Source organism: Pezoporus occidentalis, unplaced genomic scaffold (genome assembly GCF_034315485.1).
Source record: "Pezoporus occidentalis ecotype Australia unplaced genomic scaffold, CSIRO_AGI_Poc_V1 ctg130, whole genome shotgun sequence".
Lineage (NCBI taxonomy): Eukaryota > Metazoa > Chordata > Aves > Psittaciformes > Psittacidae > Pezoporus > Pezoporus occidentalis.
Genome location: NW_026913104.1, coordinates 27,035 through 45,801, shown reverse-complemented (window position 1 = coordinate 45,801; position 18,767 = coordinate 27,035). Strand labels below are relative to the sequence as shown.

At 49.8% G+C, this 18,767-nt stretch overlaps 3 protein-coding genes across 5 annotated transcripts; 1 reads left to right on the top strand and 2 right to left on the bottom strand.

Annotated features, from left to right (window-relative positions):
- The first annotated feature begins 4,690 nt into the window (after positions 1-4,690).
- HMBS (hydroxymethylbilane synthase) lies at positions 4,691-11,957 on the top strand. Of its 2 annotated transcripts, XM_062608504.1 has the most exons (13): positions 4,691-4,788; positions 5,825-5,897; positions 6,491-6,540; positions 6,639-6,694; positions 7,539-7,616; positions 7,941-8,018; positions 8,349-8,424; positions 8,835-8,948; positions 9,107-9,145; positions 9,623-9,742; positions 9,964-10,017; positions 10,591-10,677; positions 10,894-11,957. In XM_062608504.1, exons 2-13 carry the CDS (start codon positions 5,858-5,860, stop codon positions 11,065-11,067), a joined length of 966 nt encoding a protein of 321 aa, XP_062464488.1. In that variant the 5' UTR covers positions 4,691-4,788; positions 5,825-5,857; the 3' UTR covers positions 11,068-11,957. The 2 variants fall into 2 exon arrangements, with proteins under 2 accessions (XP_062464488.1, XP_062464487.1); XM_062608503.1 differs by lacking the exon at positions 4,691-4,788 and having other exon boundaries at positions 5,049-5,897.
- LOC134158513 (histone H2A) lies at positions 11,871-12,767 on the bottom strand. Its single transcript, XM_062608505.1, has one exon. It carries the CDS (start codon positions 12,634-12,636, stop codon positions 12,205-12,207), a length of 432 nt encoding a protein of 143 aa, XP_062464489.1. The 5' UTR covers positions 12,637-12,767; the 3' UTR covers positions 11,871-12,204.
- Positions 12,768-13,349: 582 nt separating this feature from the next.
- DPAGT1 (dolichyl-phosphate N-acetylglucosaminephosphotransferase 1) lies at positions 13,350-18,647 on the bottom strand. Of its 2 annotated transcripts, XM_062608501.1 has the most exons (9): positions 18,354-18,647; positions 18,135-18,255; positions 17,837-18,050; positions 17,163-17,309; positions 16,945-17,029; positions 16,298-16,486; positions 15,574-15,661; positions 15,079-15,234; positions 13,350-13,923 (listed from the first exon to the last, which is right to left on the bottom strand). In XM_062608501.1, the coding sequence occupies exons 1-9, from the start codon at positions 18,506-18,508 to the stop codon at positions 13,858-13,860; spliced, it is 1,221 nt and encodes a 406-aa protein (XP_062464485.1). In that variant the 5' UTR covers positions 18,509-18,647; the 3' UTR covers positions 13,350-13,857. The 2 variants fall into 2 exon arrangements, with proteins under 2 accessions (XP_062464485.1, XP_062464486.1); XM_062608502.1 differs by having other exon boundaries at positions 17,837-17,989; positions 18,081-18,481.
- Between the last annotated feature and the right edge of the window lie 120 nt (positions 18,648-18,767).

Genomic DNA, 18,767 nt, shown 5'->3' with positions numbered 1-18,767 from the left:
TGCCTGCATGTTGGCTTTCCGCTTCAGCACGTGCTGTAGACCAGGGGTGAAAGTCGGGGTCTTTTTCATTCTGTTTCAGATATGGCTTTTTACAGTGGCCTTTAAGAGGAGAGAGAGTCGTTAGAGATTGATCTAAATTGCACAGTCTTCCCATTGGGCTACAGCCAGTCTTCCTCCCTGAGGAGGAAAACAAGCAGGAATAGTGAACTAGGTGGTAATTTGGAGCAAACTGTGTCTGTGGTATACTTGCAGCACGTCTTAAATGTTTTCTGTCCTGACCTTGAAGCGGAGAGCAGAGGTTAATGTCACACAGTGATTTTGCTGGCTGCCTCCTTCCACAGAACTATGAAGAAGCTCTGTGCTACATTGGGAAACTGCCTTTTGATCAGGCAGAGAGCAACATGAAGCGGTATGGAAAAACCCTGATGCACCAGGTCCCTAACAAGACCACAGAATTGCTGAAGGTCCTTTGCACTGATTACCGGCCACTGGGAGACAGTGAAGGCCCCGGGATGCTGGAAGGAAGAAAGGTACAGTTTGTGCTGGCTGGGAGTTATGCTCTCGAGTAGTAGCTTTGCAGCAAGCAAGCGCTCCTGCGTGCTTTGTGATGCAGGCCTGATGCTTTAGGTATAATGAGAAATGAACCTCAGTATACTCCACTGTTGTGAAACCCCCACCTGGAGCACTGTGTCCAGCTCCGGAGCCCTCAGCACAGAGAGCACGTGGACCTGTTGAGCAGGTCCAGAGGAGGCCACAAAAATGATCAGAGGGCTGAAGCCCCTTTTCCAGGAGGACAGGCTGAGGGAGCTGGGCTTGTTCAGCCTGGAGAAGAGAAGCCTCCCAGGAGAACTTAGAACAGCTTCTGGTGCCTAAAGAGGGCTTTTATGAAAGGTGGAGGCAAACTTTTTAGCAGGAATAGTTCGAGAGGTAATAGTTTTTTAGTAAAAGAGGGTAGATTTAGACTAGCTGTGTATGAGGAAATGTTTTACACTGAGGGTGGTGAAACACTGGAACACGTGGCCTGGAGAGGTGGTAGATGCCCTGTCCCTGGAAACATGCAGGGTCAGGTTGGATGAGGCTTTGAGCAACCTGATCTAGTTGAAGATGGCCCTGCTCACTGCAAGGGGGTTGGAGTAGGTGACCTTCGAAGGTCCTTTTCAACCCAAACTGTTCTATGAGAAGCCCCGTCCTGGTGTACTGGTATTTCCAGAGACCACTTAAAAACTATTGCTCAGAAATGATTCCTGTTCCATGCTGTATCTGTCACACTGCAGGCTCTGGGAACGAGTGCTCCACATGGCAGGGAAGAAGCACCCATCTGGCTGAGGCTGAGCTCAGTGCGTGACTTGTTCTGGTTGTGTTACAGGCTAATTCGGAGGAATTCATTCCGGTCTTTGCGAACAACTCCCGAGAACTGAAGGCTTTTCTGGAGCACATGACTGAGGTGCAGGCTGACTCTCCACAGGGTGTCTATGACACTTTACTGGAACTTCGACTCCAGAACTGGGCACATGAACAAGATGAGCAGGTTTGAGCTCCTCCAGCTTTGTGTTCTGAGAGGGAGATTTGGTGTCTTTGAATCCTAGTTGTGTTCGTGCCAACCCGTAACCTTCCCAGGTGACATTGATAACAAGACATAACATTGTGCTGGACAAACGGGATGTGAATGGGAAAGCAGCCTGCTTGCTGGGAGAACACTCCTTTCAGTGAGGCTGAGCTTGTTTTGTATGAATCTCATTTAAGAACAGATTCCAGACAATACAACCTCTGTGGGCAGATGCCTCTCCCACAAAAGTAGCTCTATTTGCTTGCCTAGATCTCTGAGGATGCTGGCTGCTGAGTGAAAGAAATCATGTCCTGCTTCCTTAAAAGGGATAGAGGGCAAACAGCAAAACTGTCCTCCTCTTTGAAAGAGCTGCAGATTCTTGTCAGGTGTTATTGCAAAATGTTCTCTGTGCACCCGTTGCTTTCCGTGACTTCTCCCCCTCCTCTATAGATCAAGGAGAAGCTGCACAATGAAGCCCTCACCCTCCTGAAGAGTGGAAGGTTCAAAACAGTCTTTGATAAGGCCTTGGTCTTATGTCAGATGCACAATTTCAAGGATGGTGTCCTCTACCTCTATGAGCAGGGCAAACTGTGAGTGTTGCTCTTGTCTGTAGAGTCCTGTCCCTCCACCCGCTCCCCTGCACGAGAATTTCTGAGCCATAAACCTGCCTGCCTTACAATACAATGGTAACGACCTCTTTAGTATCTCAAGATACTTTCTCCCATAGTTTCCAACAGATCATGCACTACCACATGCAGAATGAGCAGTACAAGAAGGTGATTGAGGTGTGCGAGTTGTATGGAGACCAAGAGGCTTGTCTCTGGGAGCAGGCTCTCGGCTACTTTGCACGGAAGGAGGAGGACTGCAAAGAGTATATTGCTGCGGTGCTGAAGCACATCGAGAATAAGAATCTCATGCCTCCGCTGCTTGGTAGTAATGACATGTGGCACCCAACCTTTCCCCGCCAAAGAAACCCCAAACTAGCTTATAGCATTCCCTGGAGATCAGAAATTTGGGAGAAGCATCTACATGTTGAGCCCACCATTTGAAGTAATAACCTGCTGTACAGGGAAAAGCTGTGCCAGTCACAGCTCCCTAGTTAGGAAAAACAATCTGTGGTGTCAGTCGTAGAGATGTCTGTACTTGATTTCTGTTCTGGCAGTGTGGGGAGGTGGAGGGCTTGCTGAAACTCCTGCTCTGCCTTGGTGGAGAAACTGGAATGGAATCCAGTATACTAGATCCTTGCTTTGCCCCTTTTGGTCTGAGCTATCCAAACAAGCTCCCAGTTACCCATTCCTGAAAGAGGTCAAATTGCAGTCGGCTCTTTAAATGAGCTTCCTGAGTCATTGAGAATGCTGACTGCCTGTGCCTGTGGAAGTGGCCTTCTACAGAAAAGCCAGGTATGATTAATGTGGTTGTGTTTTTTTTTGCTGGTGTTTAAACTAACTTCTCGATTGCTCTCAGTTGTGCAGACGCTGGCTCATAACTCCACAGCCACACTGTCCGTGATTAAGGATTATCTTGTCAACAAGCTGCAGAAGCAGAGCCGCCAGATAGAGCAGGATGAGCAGAGAATTCACAAATACCGAGAAGAAACTACAAGGATCCGCCAGGAGATCGAAGAGCTAAAAGCAAGGTGCAGTACCACGTGCTCTTGTCTTACGTAGGACAGAACTGTCCTTTTATTAAAAAAAAATACACTTTGGCTTTCTCACCCTTTTGCCTCCTCTCGCTCTCACAGGCCCAAGATCTTTCAGAAGACCAAGTGTAGCATTTGTACCAGTGCGCTGGAGCTGCCTTCAGTCCACTTCCTGTGCGGTCATTCCTTCCACCAGCATTGCTTCGAAAGCTACTCCGAGAGCGATTCGGAATGTCCTACGTGCATGCCAGAAAATCGCAAAGTGATGGACATGATCCGAGCCCAGGAGCAGAAGCGGGATCTGCACGACCAGTTTCAGCATCAGGTAGGGTAACATTGCCTGTTTTACCAAGTTTGAATAAATAGGGTTTAGATTTACTGATCTAATTTATGGATCTCTAGAGGCTGGTAGAGTAGGGTGAGGCTGAAAGTATTTTGTGGACAAGGTTGTGTCAACTGCAGGTAAGGAGGCATTGAGCCTTAGGATGACTGCATTATGCACAGGGCATGAAGAGTCCTTGATGCTCTCCAGAGGTGAAACTATTCTCACCTGACCTTGAAACAGGTCATTTGGACTCTATGATCTTAAGGGTCTTTTCCACCCCTGAGAGCTGTCGGTCAGTGTGACATTTGTTCTATACAACTTCTGGCTGTATAGAACAAATGGAAGGAGAAAGGTAAAAGAGTTGGGCCAGTCGCATCGGAACAGGGCTAGGACAGGGCAGTTGGGGTACCCCAAAACTGTTTTGTCTGTGTTGTGTTTTCCAACGGTGAAGCGGTGGAGTTGGGAATGAGGCCTTAGCTCGAATATGTTCAGAGTGGAAACTGAAGTAGCAGAGGCAGTCACTTTCCTGAGAGTTGTCAGTTGCCTCTTCAGTGCGCAGCACGAACGCGGGACTGAAACAAGGTGGAAAACCTGAGCAGAGGACGGTGCTTGTGCAGCACTCGCACGGGACTGGTAGAGTAGCCGAGGGGTGGTGGGGGCTGTGTGTCTAATAGGGAGGCGAAGGGGAAAGGCCTGGGGGCTTCAGCTGATACCGTTGCTTCGTGTCTGCCAGCTCAAGTGTTCCAACGACGGCTTCTCCGTTGTCGCCGACTACTTCGGTCGCGGCGTCTTCAACAAGCTGACGCTCATCACGGACTTGCCCTCGGGGAAGGCGGCGACGCTTGAGGCCGGGCTGCAGCGGGACCTGCTCATGCACACCAAGCGCAGCACCTGAGCGCGCCCCCCCCCCCGCGGGACCCCCCGCGCGCCCCTGGGCATCTGTACACGGCCCCCAATAAACCCGACTGCAACGGGACCGGCCCCGAGCGCGGGGCGGGGCGGGCTAGTGGCTGTTGTGGTCACGTGCACAGCGGGGCGGGGCGGGTGGCTGTTGTGGTCACGTGCACAGCCGGACGTGACGGAGCGGGCTCGTGCTGTGCGGGCGTTCCGGAGGGCAGGGGTTGTGATGGCAGAGCCGGTGTCGGGCGCCGTGAGTCGGGGGCAGCGGCCGCGGGGGGCGGGCGGGAGGCGGCGGGGCGGGCGCTGACCCGGTTGTTGCTGCAGGGCTCGAACGGCATCTGCGGCAGAGCGGTCCGCGTGGGCACCCGCCGGAGCCAGGTAGGCAGCGGCGGGCGCGGGGGGGTCCCGTGTGTGGCCCGGGGCGCAGGGGACGCGGATGGCGCCGCGGGTGCTGTTGGCTCCCCCGCCTCTACCGGTGGCAGAGCCCTGCGGGACGGAGCGCTCGCGCGTTCTGGTTCCTGTCTGGGGGCTCCGAGAGGAAACGCTTTCTACGGAGTCCGCGTGGCGGGCGGCTCTGACGAGCGCAGCCTTTGGGCAGGTAAGGGAGGGCGAGGGTGCGAGTGCCCGTCCGGGATAACGGGGATCTTGCTGGGTACTTGCCGGGCTGGTGCAGCATTTCCTGGGAGGCGGGACACCCCCCCGCCCCAACCCTGACACCCCCCAACGACTGCTGTCTTCAGGCAACCCGAGGGACAGGGGCAGGACAGCGGGTATCGCCTGCCAGCTGGGTGCAGCAGGGAGGAGCAGGCCCGCGGAGGGAGATAAGTGTCCTTCAGGCCTTTGTTCTGAGATAATCTTGTGCGTTCTAGGAAGAGTTTCGTACTTTCGAGAAGGTGTTTCGGGTAGATGTGAGGGGAGGGACAGAGCTGTGCTGCGTGCTGCTGCTTTTTCTAACCTGAGGCTCTTGTGGCACTTTACAGAGGGAAGCAGCAACTTGTACTCGTTTTACATATAAAGAAAGTACAGTCCTGAGAGCAAAGTTAACTGCCGCAGGCTACACAGCTCATCGGTGGGAGAAAGCTGAAACTCTCCTCTGGTTGCTTGAGTCTGCTGCTGCTTGCATGTGTGGAATGATTACTCTGTTTTTATTTGACTGACTTGCTGTTCTTGTGCAAGGGAATGTTCTTACTGCTGTAAGATCTGTTGTTAGCTCTGTGCGCAGACCTAAGCTGTAGCTTTTTAAGGAGTTTATACATACGAGTGATTTTACTCAGGCTACTCACTTCTAATGCTTTTGATTGGGAGCATGTAGCAGTCATATGGGTCTCACCACCGGAGAATGCCAAAGTTCTCTCTAGCTACTAGATGGATTATGTGCTCCTTGTTTAGGGCTTTGCTTTCTGCTTCGTTGCAGCTGGCCCAGATTCAGACCGACAGCATAGTTGAGATGCTCCGTGCGCTGTATCCTGAGCTCCACTTTGAGATTGGTAAGTTTGAATGCCGACCCAGGGTAGGCAGCAGCAGGAGCCAGCTGCTTATCTTTGTGTGCAAGAGGTGTGTCTGCAGTGCTGGCCTGAGGAGGAGGATTTGATCCCGCTTATCTAAGAGTGCCATCTGATTGCAGTTATGTTGTGTGGCTGAGCAGCTGTTGCTGGTTTCTTCTGGGGGAGAAAGATGGATTTCATAAGCTCCTGGTGGTTGAAGCTCTGAGTATGTCATACTCTCTGAGCATGTCATGCAGATGGTGTTAATCTTGCTCCATTTGAGAACCTGATATTGTTCTGGCTGCGCTCCACTGTGCCTTAGGGATGTTTTTCCTGGCTGGTCGTTGAGGGGATCAGCGAGAGCAATGGGAGCCTGCCCTCTTCCCCCTTACTCTGGTTTTGAGGACAGTGAAGGAAATCTCAGTGTCACTTGTCCTGAGCGCAGCGTGTTTCCAGAATCAAGCAAGCTGCTCTCATATTACCTCAAGTCCGTGTTCACGTGACACTCCTGCTTATTGTGTGTTGCATAGATATTTCCAGTCTAGGCCTAGATGCTCTGATCCATCTCACATTTTACCTGTACTCTTTCTGAGCAGTTGCCATGTCAACGACTGGAGACAAGATCCTGGATACAGCACTTTCCAAGGTAATGGATCATTTGTGCTCTACACAAGAAGTAATTGTGGTTGATAATACATTTGCCAACCTTTCCATGGTGATTCTTGTTCTCCCATTTATATGTAGATTGGGGAGAAGAGTCTCTTCACCAAAGAGCTGGAAAATGCACTTGAAAGAAATGAGTAAGAGCTTCTTGTTTTCTCATCCTCCTCTGTCGTTTCTGGTGCTCTTTATTTGGACACTTGGCTTGCTGTGTGATCCTAGTTCCTTTCTGTTCTGGTACCTCTGGCCAAGGAGGAGCATAGTTAGTGTTACCGTGTTAACATCCAGTAACAGCACGCCAGACATGCAGGAGATGTGGGCACTTTGTGCTGCTTTCTGGATAACTTCTTTCTACAGAAAACACTTGGTTTGGGCTCCTGCTGGAGCAGAGACATGAGCACTTTTTTGGTTGTTTTGGTCTTTTTTCCAGTATTCCAAAGAGGTTTTAGTGGTGCTTGTGCTCTAGAGTAGGTTTGAAAACAAATGATAATACTGTGTTTTCAAGTAAAGCCAGTGAAAAAAATACTGGAGACTCAAGCATTTACGATGTTTGTTTGCCTGTAAGGAGCAGATGATGGCCTTTTGTATGATAGCTGGCTGTTATTTCTGGTTCAAAGCATAATAGCAGACAAGGGACTAGTTGCATATTGGTATGATGAGTTTCTCTCCGCATGAACATCTCCAGCATCTTTCTTATCCTCATTCGACCCAGTGGTCATAATATGTCTTGCAGTGCTGCTGGGAGGAAGACATTTCTTTCATTTCACAGGTGGGAAAAGAGAGACAGAAGAATGAAGTGGCTTTTCTGGAGTAACTGTGGAATTCTATAGGGATTCTGGGGATAGGATCCTGACATTCCCCCCTCTTCTCCAAATTAATTCCCAGAGTGGATTCACACTTTTCCTGTAGGTGTTCTGCAGGCCTCAGGTAGGCATGGTGTGAGCTCAGGCATCTGTTCAGTGATTGCTGTCCTCTTATTCTTAGAGTTGACCTTGTGGTTCACTCCTTGAAGGACCTGCCGACTTCTCTTCCTCCTGGCTTTACTATTGGTGCTGTCTGCAAGTAAGTGTGGATGAGAGGCTCGATTCTTTGGGAGACATGCATTTTACAGCATCAGTAGTAGCAGCAAAACAAGGGTGGCGTAGGTCTTTTTAGGTGCTCGGAGTTTGACCGTCCTCTGCTTAATCTCTGAAACAGTGGAAACACTAGAGTTGATCTCATGTTCTGTAGCTGGCAGGTTTGCTGGAAATTCTTGCTTTTGTTCTGATGATATATGGGTTATTTTGGAGCCAGAGGCAGTTCATCTGGGGCCTGATAGAGAACTGTTAAGCTTAACAGTCTTCTGTTAAATGATGTCAGCCATTCTGTATTTGTATTCTGTTGCAGAAGGGAAAACCCACTTGATGCCGTGGTCTTTCATCCCAAAAACTGTGGGAAAACACTGAGCCTCCTTCCTGAAAAGAGGTGAGTGGAGAGAGGAAGGGGAACACAGGTGCAGTTGGTGATGGTGGCTGGCGGCTGCCCTCCAGAAGTGTCTCCTGTAAATCAGTTGCTTGGGATTGGCTTGCCTGCATCTAGCTTCGCCCAGGCTTTATGCTAAACCTCACGGAGTGGTTTTGTTTTTTCTAAGGAGATAAAAATGATTGGCAGGTTCTTGGATCTTCATTTTAATTAAGAAAAAAAAAATCACTCTTTGTTGGCTGGAAAGTTCAGAGTTCTTTCAGGTGGAGGCGAGTGTGAGGTGAGGTGAGTGTAGGAGTATTCCAGATTTCAAGTGTTTTATTTTCCCCACAGTGTGATTGGAACCAGTTCACTTCGCAGAGCAGCTCAGCTCAAAAAGAAGTTCCCTCAGTTAGAATTCAGGGATATTGTATCCTTTCCTGGCAAAAAGAAACGGGGGGGGGGGGGGGCTGGGTAAAGCTGCAAATGTGAATCTAGAACGTCATACGAAATCTAGATTGAAGGCTGATTTATGCCACCTTAGCAACAAGAGCAAACTGCTTCCTCATAGGCAGCCCTCCCCTAACCTACTTGGCGATGGATGTATAGTGCACTGTTGCCATTCTGCCTTTTGCTTTTTCATGAGCCTGTAAAGAAGGCGCCAGCCTTCATCTAAGAAAAAGAATTGTCTGTATGTAATGCTTCTCCTAGGATGGTGCTCTGATTCTCATTTGGAGGCTGTCAGATTCTGCACATTCTGTCAACACATTCTGGCGTATGTTATATAGGGATAGGAGCAGTTGGCCTGCTGTTTCTATGCTTGCTTAATCACTTCTACAGAGAGGGAATTTAAATACCCGCTTAAAGAAGCTAGATGAGAAGGAAGACTTCAGTGCCATCATCCTGGCTGCTGCTGGACTGAAGAGAATGGGCTGGGAGAATCGCATTGGTCAGGTGAGGAGCAGCAAAGCAGAAGATACCATTCTGTGCTGAACCATCACCTGTTTTATTCTCAGACCTTACGGTCATCCCGTCAAAGCTGAGCATGTCTGCTGGTCTGCTCAATCCACTGAAACCAGACACAAGTTAACTTGGATTTTGCTTTCTTCCAGCTCCTAAACCCTGAAGATTGTCTCTATGCTGTTGGACAGGTACGTTAAGACTCTTTTATCTTAAGCCATACCTGGTATCAAAAGCCAGTGGCGGTACAGTGCGTTTCCAGTTTAGGAAGGAATTGTTTTGTTATTGTTACTCATTCAGTACTTAATCGTTATCTTGAGAAAATGTTGGGAAGCCTGGATTTATCCAGGTTTCTTGTCACAAGGGACATTGGGGTGGGTGTTTCTATATATATACCCTAACTGAGAGAGGTTTTAGAGTGGCTTGAGATGACAGCATGATCTTGAACACTTTGGCCAAAGGAAGTTCTGGTCTTCCTTTTAGAGCAGCTGCTATAGGATGTCCCTGCAACCAGTGGATTTTTTTTGTCATTTATTTCTGTAAATGGCTAAATATCGCTCCCTTAGCAAAATGCATCCAGGCCTCTGAGTCTGTTTCGTGACCAATGCTGAGTGCACAGAGAGGTGTGAAGTTGAGGAATTACTATGATTTCATGTTTCTTCTCGTAGGGTGCCTTAGCAGTAGAAGTTCGTGCCAAAGACCAAGAGATCCTGGATATGGTGTCTGTCCTGCATGATGCAGACACCGTGCTATGCTGCATTGCTGAGAGAGCCTTTATGAAACGTTTGGTAGGTGGGGCATCTTGGCTCTTCTGCCTATGGCAGTAAATACTGCTCTGCTAGTTGACATCGTGGGAAATCTTTTCTAAAGCTGCAAAGTGGAGAGTGCTTCTGAACTGAGAAGTGCCTGTAGAACGATGGGCAGGGGTTTGTGCGGCCTAAACTTTTCAGAGGCCTGTACTTTGAACCTATTAGGTAGGAGCCTCAGTGTCAGCTGCTTTCTGTTTTAGGAGGGTGGATGCAGTGTCCCTGTCGCCGTCAGCACCATGTTGAAAGATGGCCAGGTGAGGAGTACTTTGTATTTATCTGGGATTATTTCTGAAAACCTATTCCAGTGCATGCATGTTCCCTGGTCCTACCTTGAGGATAACTCTGGCAGATATCTTTATAGCTGTCCTTTATAGCAGAGAGGCTCCTGACTCAAGCCTTCTGGGTTTGTGTCCAAAGCAGGAGTATGAGAATGGCCCTGGTTATTGAAGCTTGGTCTTCTAGGAAATGACCTTACTAGAAGTACCAGGTTCCCCCTGCCCTCTTTAAAGGTTACATTGCCCTAAGATTTGAAAGCCTTGCTCCTGACTCCAGAAAAATCAGCGTTTTATACGATGGGAGTGTGATTAAGGAGGTGGGCAACTAGAGAACTGTTCAGCCTTTTCCTTGGGAAGTTGCATCTTGCCTAACAGGGATCACTTTTCTTACAGTTGTGTTGTTAGGCTATTCTTGCTGGCCCCACTGCACTACAGAAACCTTCCCCTCTGGGCTGAGCTTTGAATGTTGTGCTTTTTTTTTTTTTTTTAAGGGGTGTGGTCGTTTTTCTGTTTGTTAACGCTATATTAATCCCTTCCGTGTGTCTTTCCAAGCTGTATTTGACAGGGGCAGTCTACAGTTTGGATGGATCTGATAGCCTGAAGGAGACTATGCAGACCAGTGTTAATTATCCCCAACAGGTAGGTGAACCACGGTGATGGCTTCAAACCCAAACCTCATGACCCAAAGCTGAAGCCACGTGACAAAGCGAGACCTTTTGAAATCTGCCTGTCATGTTGGGTCTGGTTCTTTGGAAACTCTTGACAGTGCACTGCTCTCGTGTTTCACATGTGGCTTGAACTATTCATTGCCCACTCTCCTTCCTGCTGCCTTACAGAGGTAATTTGTATTTGCAGAATGAAGATGGACCAAACGACGACGTGCAGCATGTTGGCATCACAGCCAAGAACGTCCCTGGTCAGGCCCAGGAAGCTGCAGAGAACCTTGGTGTTGAACTAGCTAGTTTACTTCTTAGCAAGGGAGCAAAGCATATCCTTAGTGTGGCAAGGCAGCTCAACGATGCCTGCTAAACCTGTGGTGTGGTCTGCACAATTGCCACAACTCTGGCAATTCTTGGCAGCTATGCTGTCGTCCTTTGGAGGAAGGGATTTTGTCAAATGCTCACACTGTTTTCATCTGACACGTGGGCACAAGAGCATGAAATACCAGGTTAACTAACTCAAGTTGTTTATGCTGTTCAGGGTTTCTGGCCCTCTCTGCATTTCTCTAAATTGCAAAGTGTCCATTTGATTTTTTTTTTTTTAAGGATATTTGTAGCTAGGAAGGTTAAAAAGAAAAAAAAAAGGATTAAAAATAAGCTGTAAGTGTTCTCCTATTGCCATGACAAACAAGGGATTTGTTACAGATTAGTCAGTTGTGATGGCACTTGAGTGCCATACTGTGTCAAACAGTACTGAAGTACTTTCAGTAGTCATTAAATGTTTTTTGGTCCTGTCCACTCATCAGTGTTGCAGAGGAAGACTGCTGTTTAGCGAGTTCCTCAGTAAAGTAGCATAGGTCTGGCTTAAGGCAGGAAATTAAGTTTGCAGCTATCAGGTGCAAATTTGTCAGTCAGCCAGTAATTAATTGGGAAGTGAGTGGACACCCAGTCGTGTGTCCCTTACTCACTAGACTACAAGGCTTGTCAGCATCATTCATATATGCTAATCATTTAATGGGGAGCAGGAGAGAAAGCCCAAATGTGCCTTTCTTTGCTAGTGCCAGTCCCTTCCTATGACTGTGGGTTCTTGCACTCCCTACCATGTAGCTATCTGCTCAGCAAGGCTCATGGTCCAGTGCCTTGTGGAAACACTGAAGTAGCACCTTATCGGGGTACCGTTTTGGAAATGAAGCATTGTTTATTCTCTGAAACGACCAGTAAACGTAACAGGTGATAAATACAGCAGAATGGTAAGCAGCATCCCGGTGTCAGTGTCTTTATGGAGCAGCTCCTCTGTTCACAGCTTCACGCACCGGGACCACGGCAGGCGCCAGCGCTCCTCAGCCCCGCAGCGCCGGCCACGGGGCGGGGTGGGGCCAGCCCCGCCTCCAGTCCCGACGACGGGACCGCGACACACCCCCTCCCCACGCGGATCGCAGCTCTCCTGGTGAGCAATGGGGTTGGCCCTGAAAAGGGCCTTTGTGTGGTGCCGAGGGCTCGGCCGGTCCTAATACTCCTGCGACTGCTGCCGGCTGCCCTTCTTGCCGGCCTTGGTGGGGCCCACGCTGCCGCCGCCGGTCTTCTTGGGCAGCAGCACGGCCTGGATGTTGGGCAGGACGCCGCCCTGCGCGATGGTGACGCCGCCCAGTAGCTTGTTGAGCTCTTCGTCGTTGCGCACCGCGAGCTGCAGGTGTCGCGGGATGATGCGCGTCTTCTTGTTGTCGCGCGCCGCGTTGCCCGCCAGCTCCAGGATCTCGGCCGTCAGGTACTCCAGCACGGCCGCCAGGTACACCGGCGCGCCGGCCCCCACCCGCTCCGCGTAGTGCCCGCGCCGCAGCAGCCGGTGAACACGCCCGACCGGGAACTGCAGTCCTGCCCGGGACGAGCGAGACTTGGCCTTAGCCCGGGCCTTACCGCCGCTCTTGCCACGGCCAGACATGGCGCCTCGCTCCTCTGTGCGCTCTGTCCCCAGCCCACCGGAGCTCTGCGGCGAAGTGAGGCGAGAGGTTCCGCACCCGGCCCTCTTATAACCTTCCCCAAAGTAGCACTCAGCTCATTGGATAGCGCCGCCGCGCCTCGCTATTGGTGCGTCTGCCGGAAGAAACTTTTCGCTGATTGGCCTCCTCTGCGAGCCACCGCGCTTGCCCCGAGTTTATTGGTGGTGGAGACAGGCCAATCAGACGGCAAGGCGCCAAATTCATACCTCGCTGAGGCAGTTGATAGGCACTGCCACACTCCCTCCCCCGTTCCCCTCTACCCGGTGCTTCAGGGGCTCCCCTTTCGGGTGCTGAGGTGAACCATGGCGCCACGTACTGCCGTATGGGTAACGATTTGTGGGGGAGGAAACGGCACTCACGGCGTGTGGGGCCTTAGCTCAATATGAAGAGTATTTACCAATGTCCCCTGCCATGCACGGCCGCAGCGATCCTCACTTTGCTATCCCGTTCTGGATGCGTCCTGATCTGTGAAGGAAGGCAGATGATAAAGATGTTCAGAAATAAAAGCCCTTTGGTGGGAAGATCCCTGCTAACTGGGAAAGAGGAGGGGGTCTACTGGAACCAGTCCCCTAGCAGGGTTTAAAGCCACAGCGATGTCTTGTGTAACCTAGCTTTGCTGTGTGACAATGTTCTTGAGGCAGATTACTGAAGGGGAAAGGGTAACACAAGCTGTTTTATTTCTGGAGAGCTCCAAGCTCTGGGTATAGTTTATAACATCTCACTCTGTGTCCATGGACCGAAGACAGGATTGGTGAAGCCCGGAGACGATTCTGGCTTACTTGTTCTGCTGTAGGGAGTCTCGCAGAAATTGAAGCTCTCAATTTTCTCTCCAGGGGAACCCTAACGTGCTTGTTAGATGCATAGAGATTTCATCTTTCCCACATGTGGATCATTTACTTCTCCCCTAAAGGCATTCCCAGTAACAGTGATGTCCAAGTAGCAGGGAATCTTTTCTGTCAGTAGAATCTGACAAAAGCCTTCTGGGCACAAGAAAAATAGAAAGACTATTATGGTTCAAGAGTGGCCCCTGCAGAGTAGTTGCACGTTGGCAAGTGTCCTGAGGTTGTTGGAGGGCCAGAGTAAGATGAGTTGCATCATTTGGTCAGCAACTGGAGAAAATCGACTGGCGGGTACAAGTCTTTCCTCTGTTCCTGGCAGCCCAGTCAGACATCATAAAACAAACGCACTAGTTGGTACCGGATTGAGAATGCAATGGTGCTGCCCAGGACCTAGGTAAAAATCAGCCAGAGAACAGAAACATGTAGCATTAAGTAAGGTACATGCTGGCAGTTCCTCATTTCCCCTTGGATTTGCTACACTTTGTGCCTTGTATAGAACCAGCAAAGGGTAGAAGTGTAGCCAAAATCCTCAGCTCTTTCTCTGAGAATGGTAACCATCTGCGGGGGATCTCCACACGTGTCTGCACGCAGTAACATCGTGAGAACACGTGGACTAGAGGAATGGTTGCGAACAACCCTTTCCTTGTTAAGGAGCACGTTATAATGTAAACTCTATAGTTTGTGATGGAAAATGCATCATGTCAAAGCTGCAATTCAGCATCCTTACAAGAAAGCTCTGCAAAGAATTCTCTGCTGTGGCTGGCCTCCAGAGCAAGTAGTAGGTACTTTCTATCCTTTCTCATCCCTGATATAGTCTGCCTAAGGCCTGTTTGGTCTCCAGGTTTGTTTGCTGGAAATCCTCCCTCCTGAATGGGAATTTGGCCAAGTAAGTGTCTCTTTCCCAAGAAGAATCTCTGATCTGAGGATGAAAAAAGGAGTTTTACTGTGGGCACCTAGGCAACGCAGCCCTTTCCACAAGTAGTATTTCTTCTGTTTTGTGCATGAGAGTTCACATACCAGAGGTAGTGGCAGTTATCTGTGAGGCAACTTATCCTCATGCTCTAAAGTGCTTCCAAACACTTCTGCAACCTGCTCAGATTTTGGGTACCACTGAGCTGTGTGCCATGCTTACCAAGTCCACCAGCCGGAGATAACTCCAGGACTGCATTGTTTGGTCTGGCTGACAAACAGGAATGTGGGAAAAGGCTGGATCTGGTCACAGTGACAAAGCACTCTGCTGTCCTAATGTTTTTGTAGCATCCAGTGATTCATGCCTTGGGAACCTTCTCAAGCTAACCTCGTGATTTGTATTTATTAGCTCTCAATGAACATGGAGGGGTGATGGGTAGAGGCAGGGGGAGGAATCTGTTTCCTCCTTGAGCAGCATAAACCTCCTGATTCTCCTCAAGTTCCACAACTCAACTGCATCTTGTGTGAAAAGCATGATACTTTACTTCCCCTTTTCCCCTTGAAATGCTTGAGACTCATTTGGATCTGTTTCTATTGCAGAGTACATCTTTTTACTGGAGGAAACATTGGTCTGACCTGAATGAGCAGCAACAGGAGAGTGAGACTTCGCTCGTGGGTGGGTCCAATCAGCTTTATAACAAAGTTAATAAGGGTCATATTATTGCACTCGGTATATTCGCCATCTTCATCTGTTCCACTCCTCACGTCTACTATATGCAAGATCTTGACGGCCTGGAGAAAGAAATATTACACGTTATTTTACCAGTGCTCACTGGACAGTTTTGTTCGAGATTCCTTTCCCTATACAATCCCCAAAGAGCCTGCACTCTTACTAAAAAGGCAGATGACAGGCATATGATGGTTCTGGGACACTTCTATGTCTGATGATTCTGAACACAATCGAGTGCCCATGAGGGATGGTGATGGACCAAGTGGAGTATTTTCTTCTGGATTTGAGCCAGGAAATAACTAGCAAACACAGAAGTTTTGTTTTCCCTCCTATCCTGTTCCTCTCACTTTTGATCACTGCCTCAAAATGGGCCTGACTTTTGAATGTTTTCTGGACTTTACCTTCAGAATGTTTATTCCCATGGCAGAGAGGCTCTTAGTTTTGAATTTGGTGTAGCTCATCTCCAACTTCCCTGTGCTAGGATTGAGCCTAAAAGAAATATAACAATTTTAGTCCGGATAGAGCGAGGAGAGAGAGATGGCCAGCTGAGTCGCTGAGAGAGAAACCCAGTGGTGGAAAAAGCAGGACTAATCCCACACATGTAGCAACATGCTGATATGGAGTCCCTCAGACTGGACAAAGCAAGGAGGAGATTCCTCCCCACTGCACCCCTGTTATAGGCATAGAGCTGCATATATTTAAAGCTAAAGCATCTAACATCTGCAGAGACAACTGCTAATGCAGGACAGTGCCACAGAATGCTTGTTACTACGAAACTTTAGCAAATACTACCACAACGGTATTAAAAGCGACCTGTGTCAATCTCTCTTGATCTTGTTGCTGAGACTAATCATATTCTAACATTGTTAAAAATCAGTTCTGTATCTGGGGCTTGGGAGGGCTGCAGCAGTCAGAAAAGACAACTTCTTTGAGAAACCTCTACTGTGTGACCTGACCAAGACTGGCAGAGGGAGCTGGCTAACTTTTAGCTATAAAATGGCTTTTGTAGCTATAAAATGGCTTTGATGGCTTTTTCAAAGCACACATACCACCACCTTTCTCAGCTGGTGTTCATGATAAAAGGCACAATCTGTGGTACTCTTACAGGTCGCTCAGGTACGTTACCTTGGCAGCCGGTGACGGGGACAAGGAATGACATGAAAGAGTTGAGGCAATGAGTAGAGGAAGTTGAGCACTTGTGGGATGAAAAAAAGCAGCATTGTTTTGCTGAAGTGTCCCAAGATCCCCACCACAGCAAAGGTCATGCCGGCAAAGTAGCAGAAGGTGTCCCCAACAAACACTTGAGACGGGTACCTGCAATCCAGAGCAGAAAAGCAAAGGTCCGTCATCATCGCTGTTGCCATGCAAATGACTTTATAACCACCGAACATATTCCCAAGTGGCTGGCTAGAGAGGGAACTGCAGCAAATCTACATGGTAAAAACAACCACTGCAGCTATCTATGTCAGGGACTGCAGGGCTGGGACCCACAACCTGATCTGCAGAGAATCTGATATGAAAGAATGGCTAAAGAGACAGAGCATATCCTCACGTACATTTTGGTGAGCCGTGTGACTGGAATTGTGCTAAAAAAAAGCTACCAGTGCATGAATGCTTTGCACTGTTGGTTCTGGCAAGAGACCCATCTATGCCCCAGCATTCCAACTGCATGCTGGTAAATGGGTTGGTTGGTTTGAAAAGGGAGAATGTAGAGGGAAAGGATGCTTCCAAAGAAACTCTGAATGGATGCTTCCAAAGAAACATCCTCTTACCAGTTGTGGTAAAACAGCCCCAGCGTGGTAAAAAAAAAGGGAATCATGAAGTAGAGAGAAAAAATGTGATCATCTCGGTAATCCCCTATAGAAAAAGAAAAAAATATGTTTGTGATAAGACAGGACTGGTTGTTTTTTACTAGTACCAGATATCAAAACCTAGGATTCTATCTCCCTTTGCTTTTTGCACCCCAAAACACGTACACTATCTACCTTACCATTTAACTCTACAATGTTGAACACAATAATGGAAGCAGCTATCACTAGCGACTGCCCCGCTTCAATTCCATTAATTCCAGCGAGAATGTTGATGGCGTTGGTGCAGAACACTGCTAGCATGCCCATGTACACGTAGTAGAGGATACCTGCAGGTCAGAGCAAGCAGAGTGCTTTAATACTCATAGGCAAAACAGACCCAGTCCAATTCACCAAAGCTCTTGCTCTGCACAACCCATTACCTGGTGTTCTCGGTGAGTTTGTCAGTAAGTGGTAGGTTACTGACAAATTGTTCTCTACCCCGTGACTTGGCTGTCATGTGTACGTGTATGTATGACGTAAGGGCCGCAGAGAATGGATGCGATGCAGTGGCAGACCGTAGCACTGTTTCTCATTTCTGGTCATCCTGGCATTGGCAGCTGACTGCTGTACGTACCCGGTGCTGGACTGTATTGCCAGAACCCTGGAAATATGCGTGGTGCCTACCTGTGTGTGGCTGAGTGCGTGCTGAGTTTCTGGATGTAGTTTCCACCCTAATTAATATTTAGTGGGTACCCTCTCATTGCCAGTATAGTTGTGGGTGCATTCCCTCTGCAGCACAGAGTGCCTCGGGTGACCCCTTCAACAGATTGCTTGCCACTTGTATGATGGCTTCCGCTGATTCGTAACAACTTACCCAGGTCCAAGTGCATGCCCAGCAGCACACGGAAGGGCTTAGGCACCACAATAGTCGTGTTCCCAAAGTTGGTGAAGTAAACCATGAGCAGCGGGAGGGAAGCCATGGTCGGAAGAAGGAGCTTGTGGCGCCAGCGCAGGTTCAGAACGTCATCTGCAAAGCCCAGGAAAATCATGCAACAGATGGCGAGGAGCGAACCGATGAGCTCCACAAACTGCGGGACAGAGAACAGCACCCCTATTACCGGTGGCCAGTCCCGCCTGTGTCCGCCGCACTCCCGACACCAGGCGAGCCTCACCTCGTCGTGAGGAAAGGCCGCGCACTGCTCCTCCATGAAGCATCTCAGGAAGGGCACGGGGATGAAGCAGAAGAGGGTGATCAGGAACACGGCCCCGCTGATCACACCCTGCGCTTCGGGGCTGAAAGGAAGGCAAGGCGCGCAGTCGGCCCAGCTGGTCCTGGTCCCGGGGCCGCTGCGGCCCTGCGGCGCACGGTTCGGTGGGGCAGCGTTACTCACACTGGCCGCCGCGAGGCCTTGTTGAGGTCTTCGCCGTAGAGCCGCGCGGCGAGGAAGCGGTCCTTGAAGGCCGGGATCAGTGTCAGCGTGGCCACCAAGCCCAGCAGCGACCCGCCGAGGTTGATGAGGAGCGGCACAACGGGCCAGGCCGCCATGACCACGGCGAGCGCTGCCCCTGCCAAGGGCACACACCGCGGCCGGGGGGGAACGCCGCCCGCCACCCCTTCCGCCGCGTGTTTCCAGCCGGACGCTAGAGCGGAGGCACCGGATGCGCGGGCTCCCTCCAACCAATCGGCGAGAGCAGCGCCGGTTTTGGCACGAGCCGCCGGGGGGCGCGGGTTTCTCCCGGACACGCCGCAGCCGCGCTGGAGCGGGGAGAGCGCCTGTGCCCGGCGCTGGAGCCTTCCGGGTCAG

Excerpts from the sequence above, each read along its gene's own strand:
- HMBS (XM_062608503.1), top strand. The coding sequence starts at position 5,750 with ATGCCAAAGTTCTCTCTAGCTACTAGATGGATTATGTGCTCCTTGTTT. Across the intron at positions 6,695-7,538 it reads AATGCACTTGAAAGAAATGA|AGTTGACCTTGTGGTTCACT; the intron begins GTAAGAGCTTCT and ends TCTTATTCTTAG. Across the intron at positions 9,743-9,963 it reads GAGCCTTTATGAAACGTTTG|GAGGGTGGATGCAGTGTCCC; the intron begins GTAGGTGGGGCA and ends TTTCTGTTTTAG.
- LOC134158513 (XM_062608505.1), bottom strand. The coding sequence starts at position 12,636 with ATGTCTGGCCGTGGCAAGAGCGGCGGTAAGGCCCGGGCTAAGGCCAAG.
- DPAGT1 (XM_062608501.1), bottom strand. The coding sequence starts at position 18,508 with ATGGCGGCCTGGCCCGTTGTGCCGCTCCTCATCAACCTCGGCGGGTCG. Across the intron at positions 15,235-15,573 it reads TGGGAATAAACATTCTGAAG|GCCGTCAAGATCTTGCATAT; the intron begins GTAAAGTCCAGA and ends TTCTTTCTCCAG. Across the intron at positions 13,924-15,078 it reads TCCTGTTGCTGCTCATTCAG|GTCCTGGGCAGCACCATTGC; the intron begins GTCAGACCAATG and ends ATTTTTACCTAG.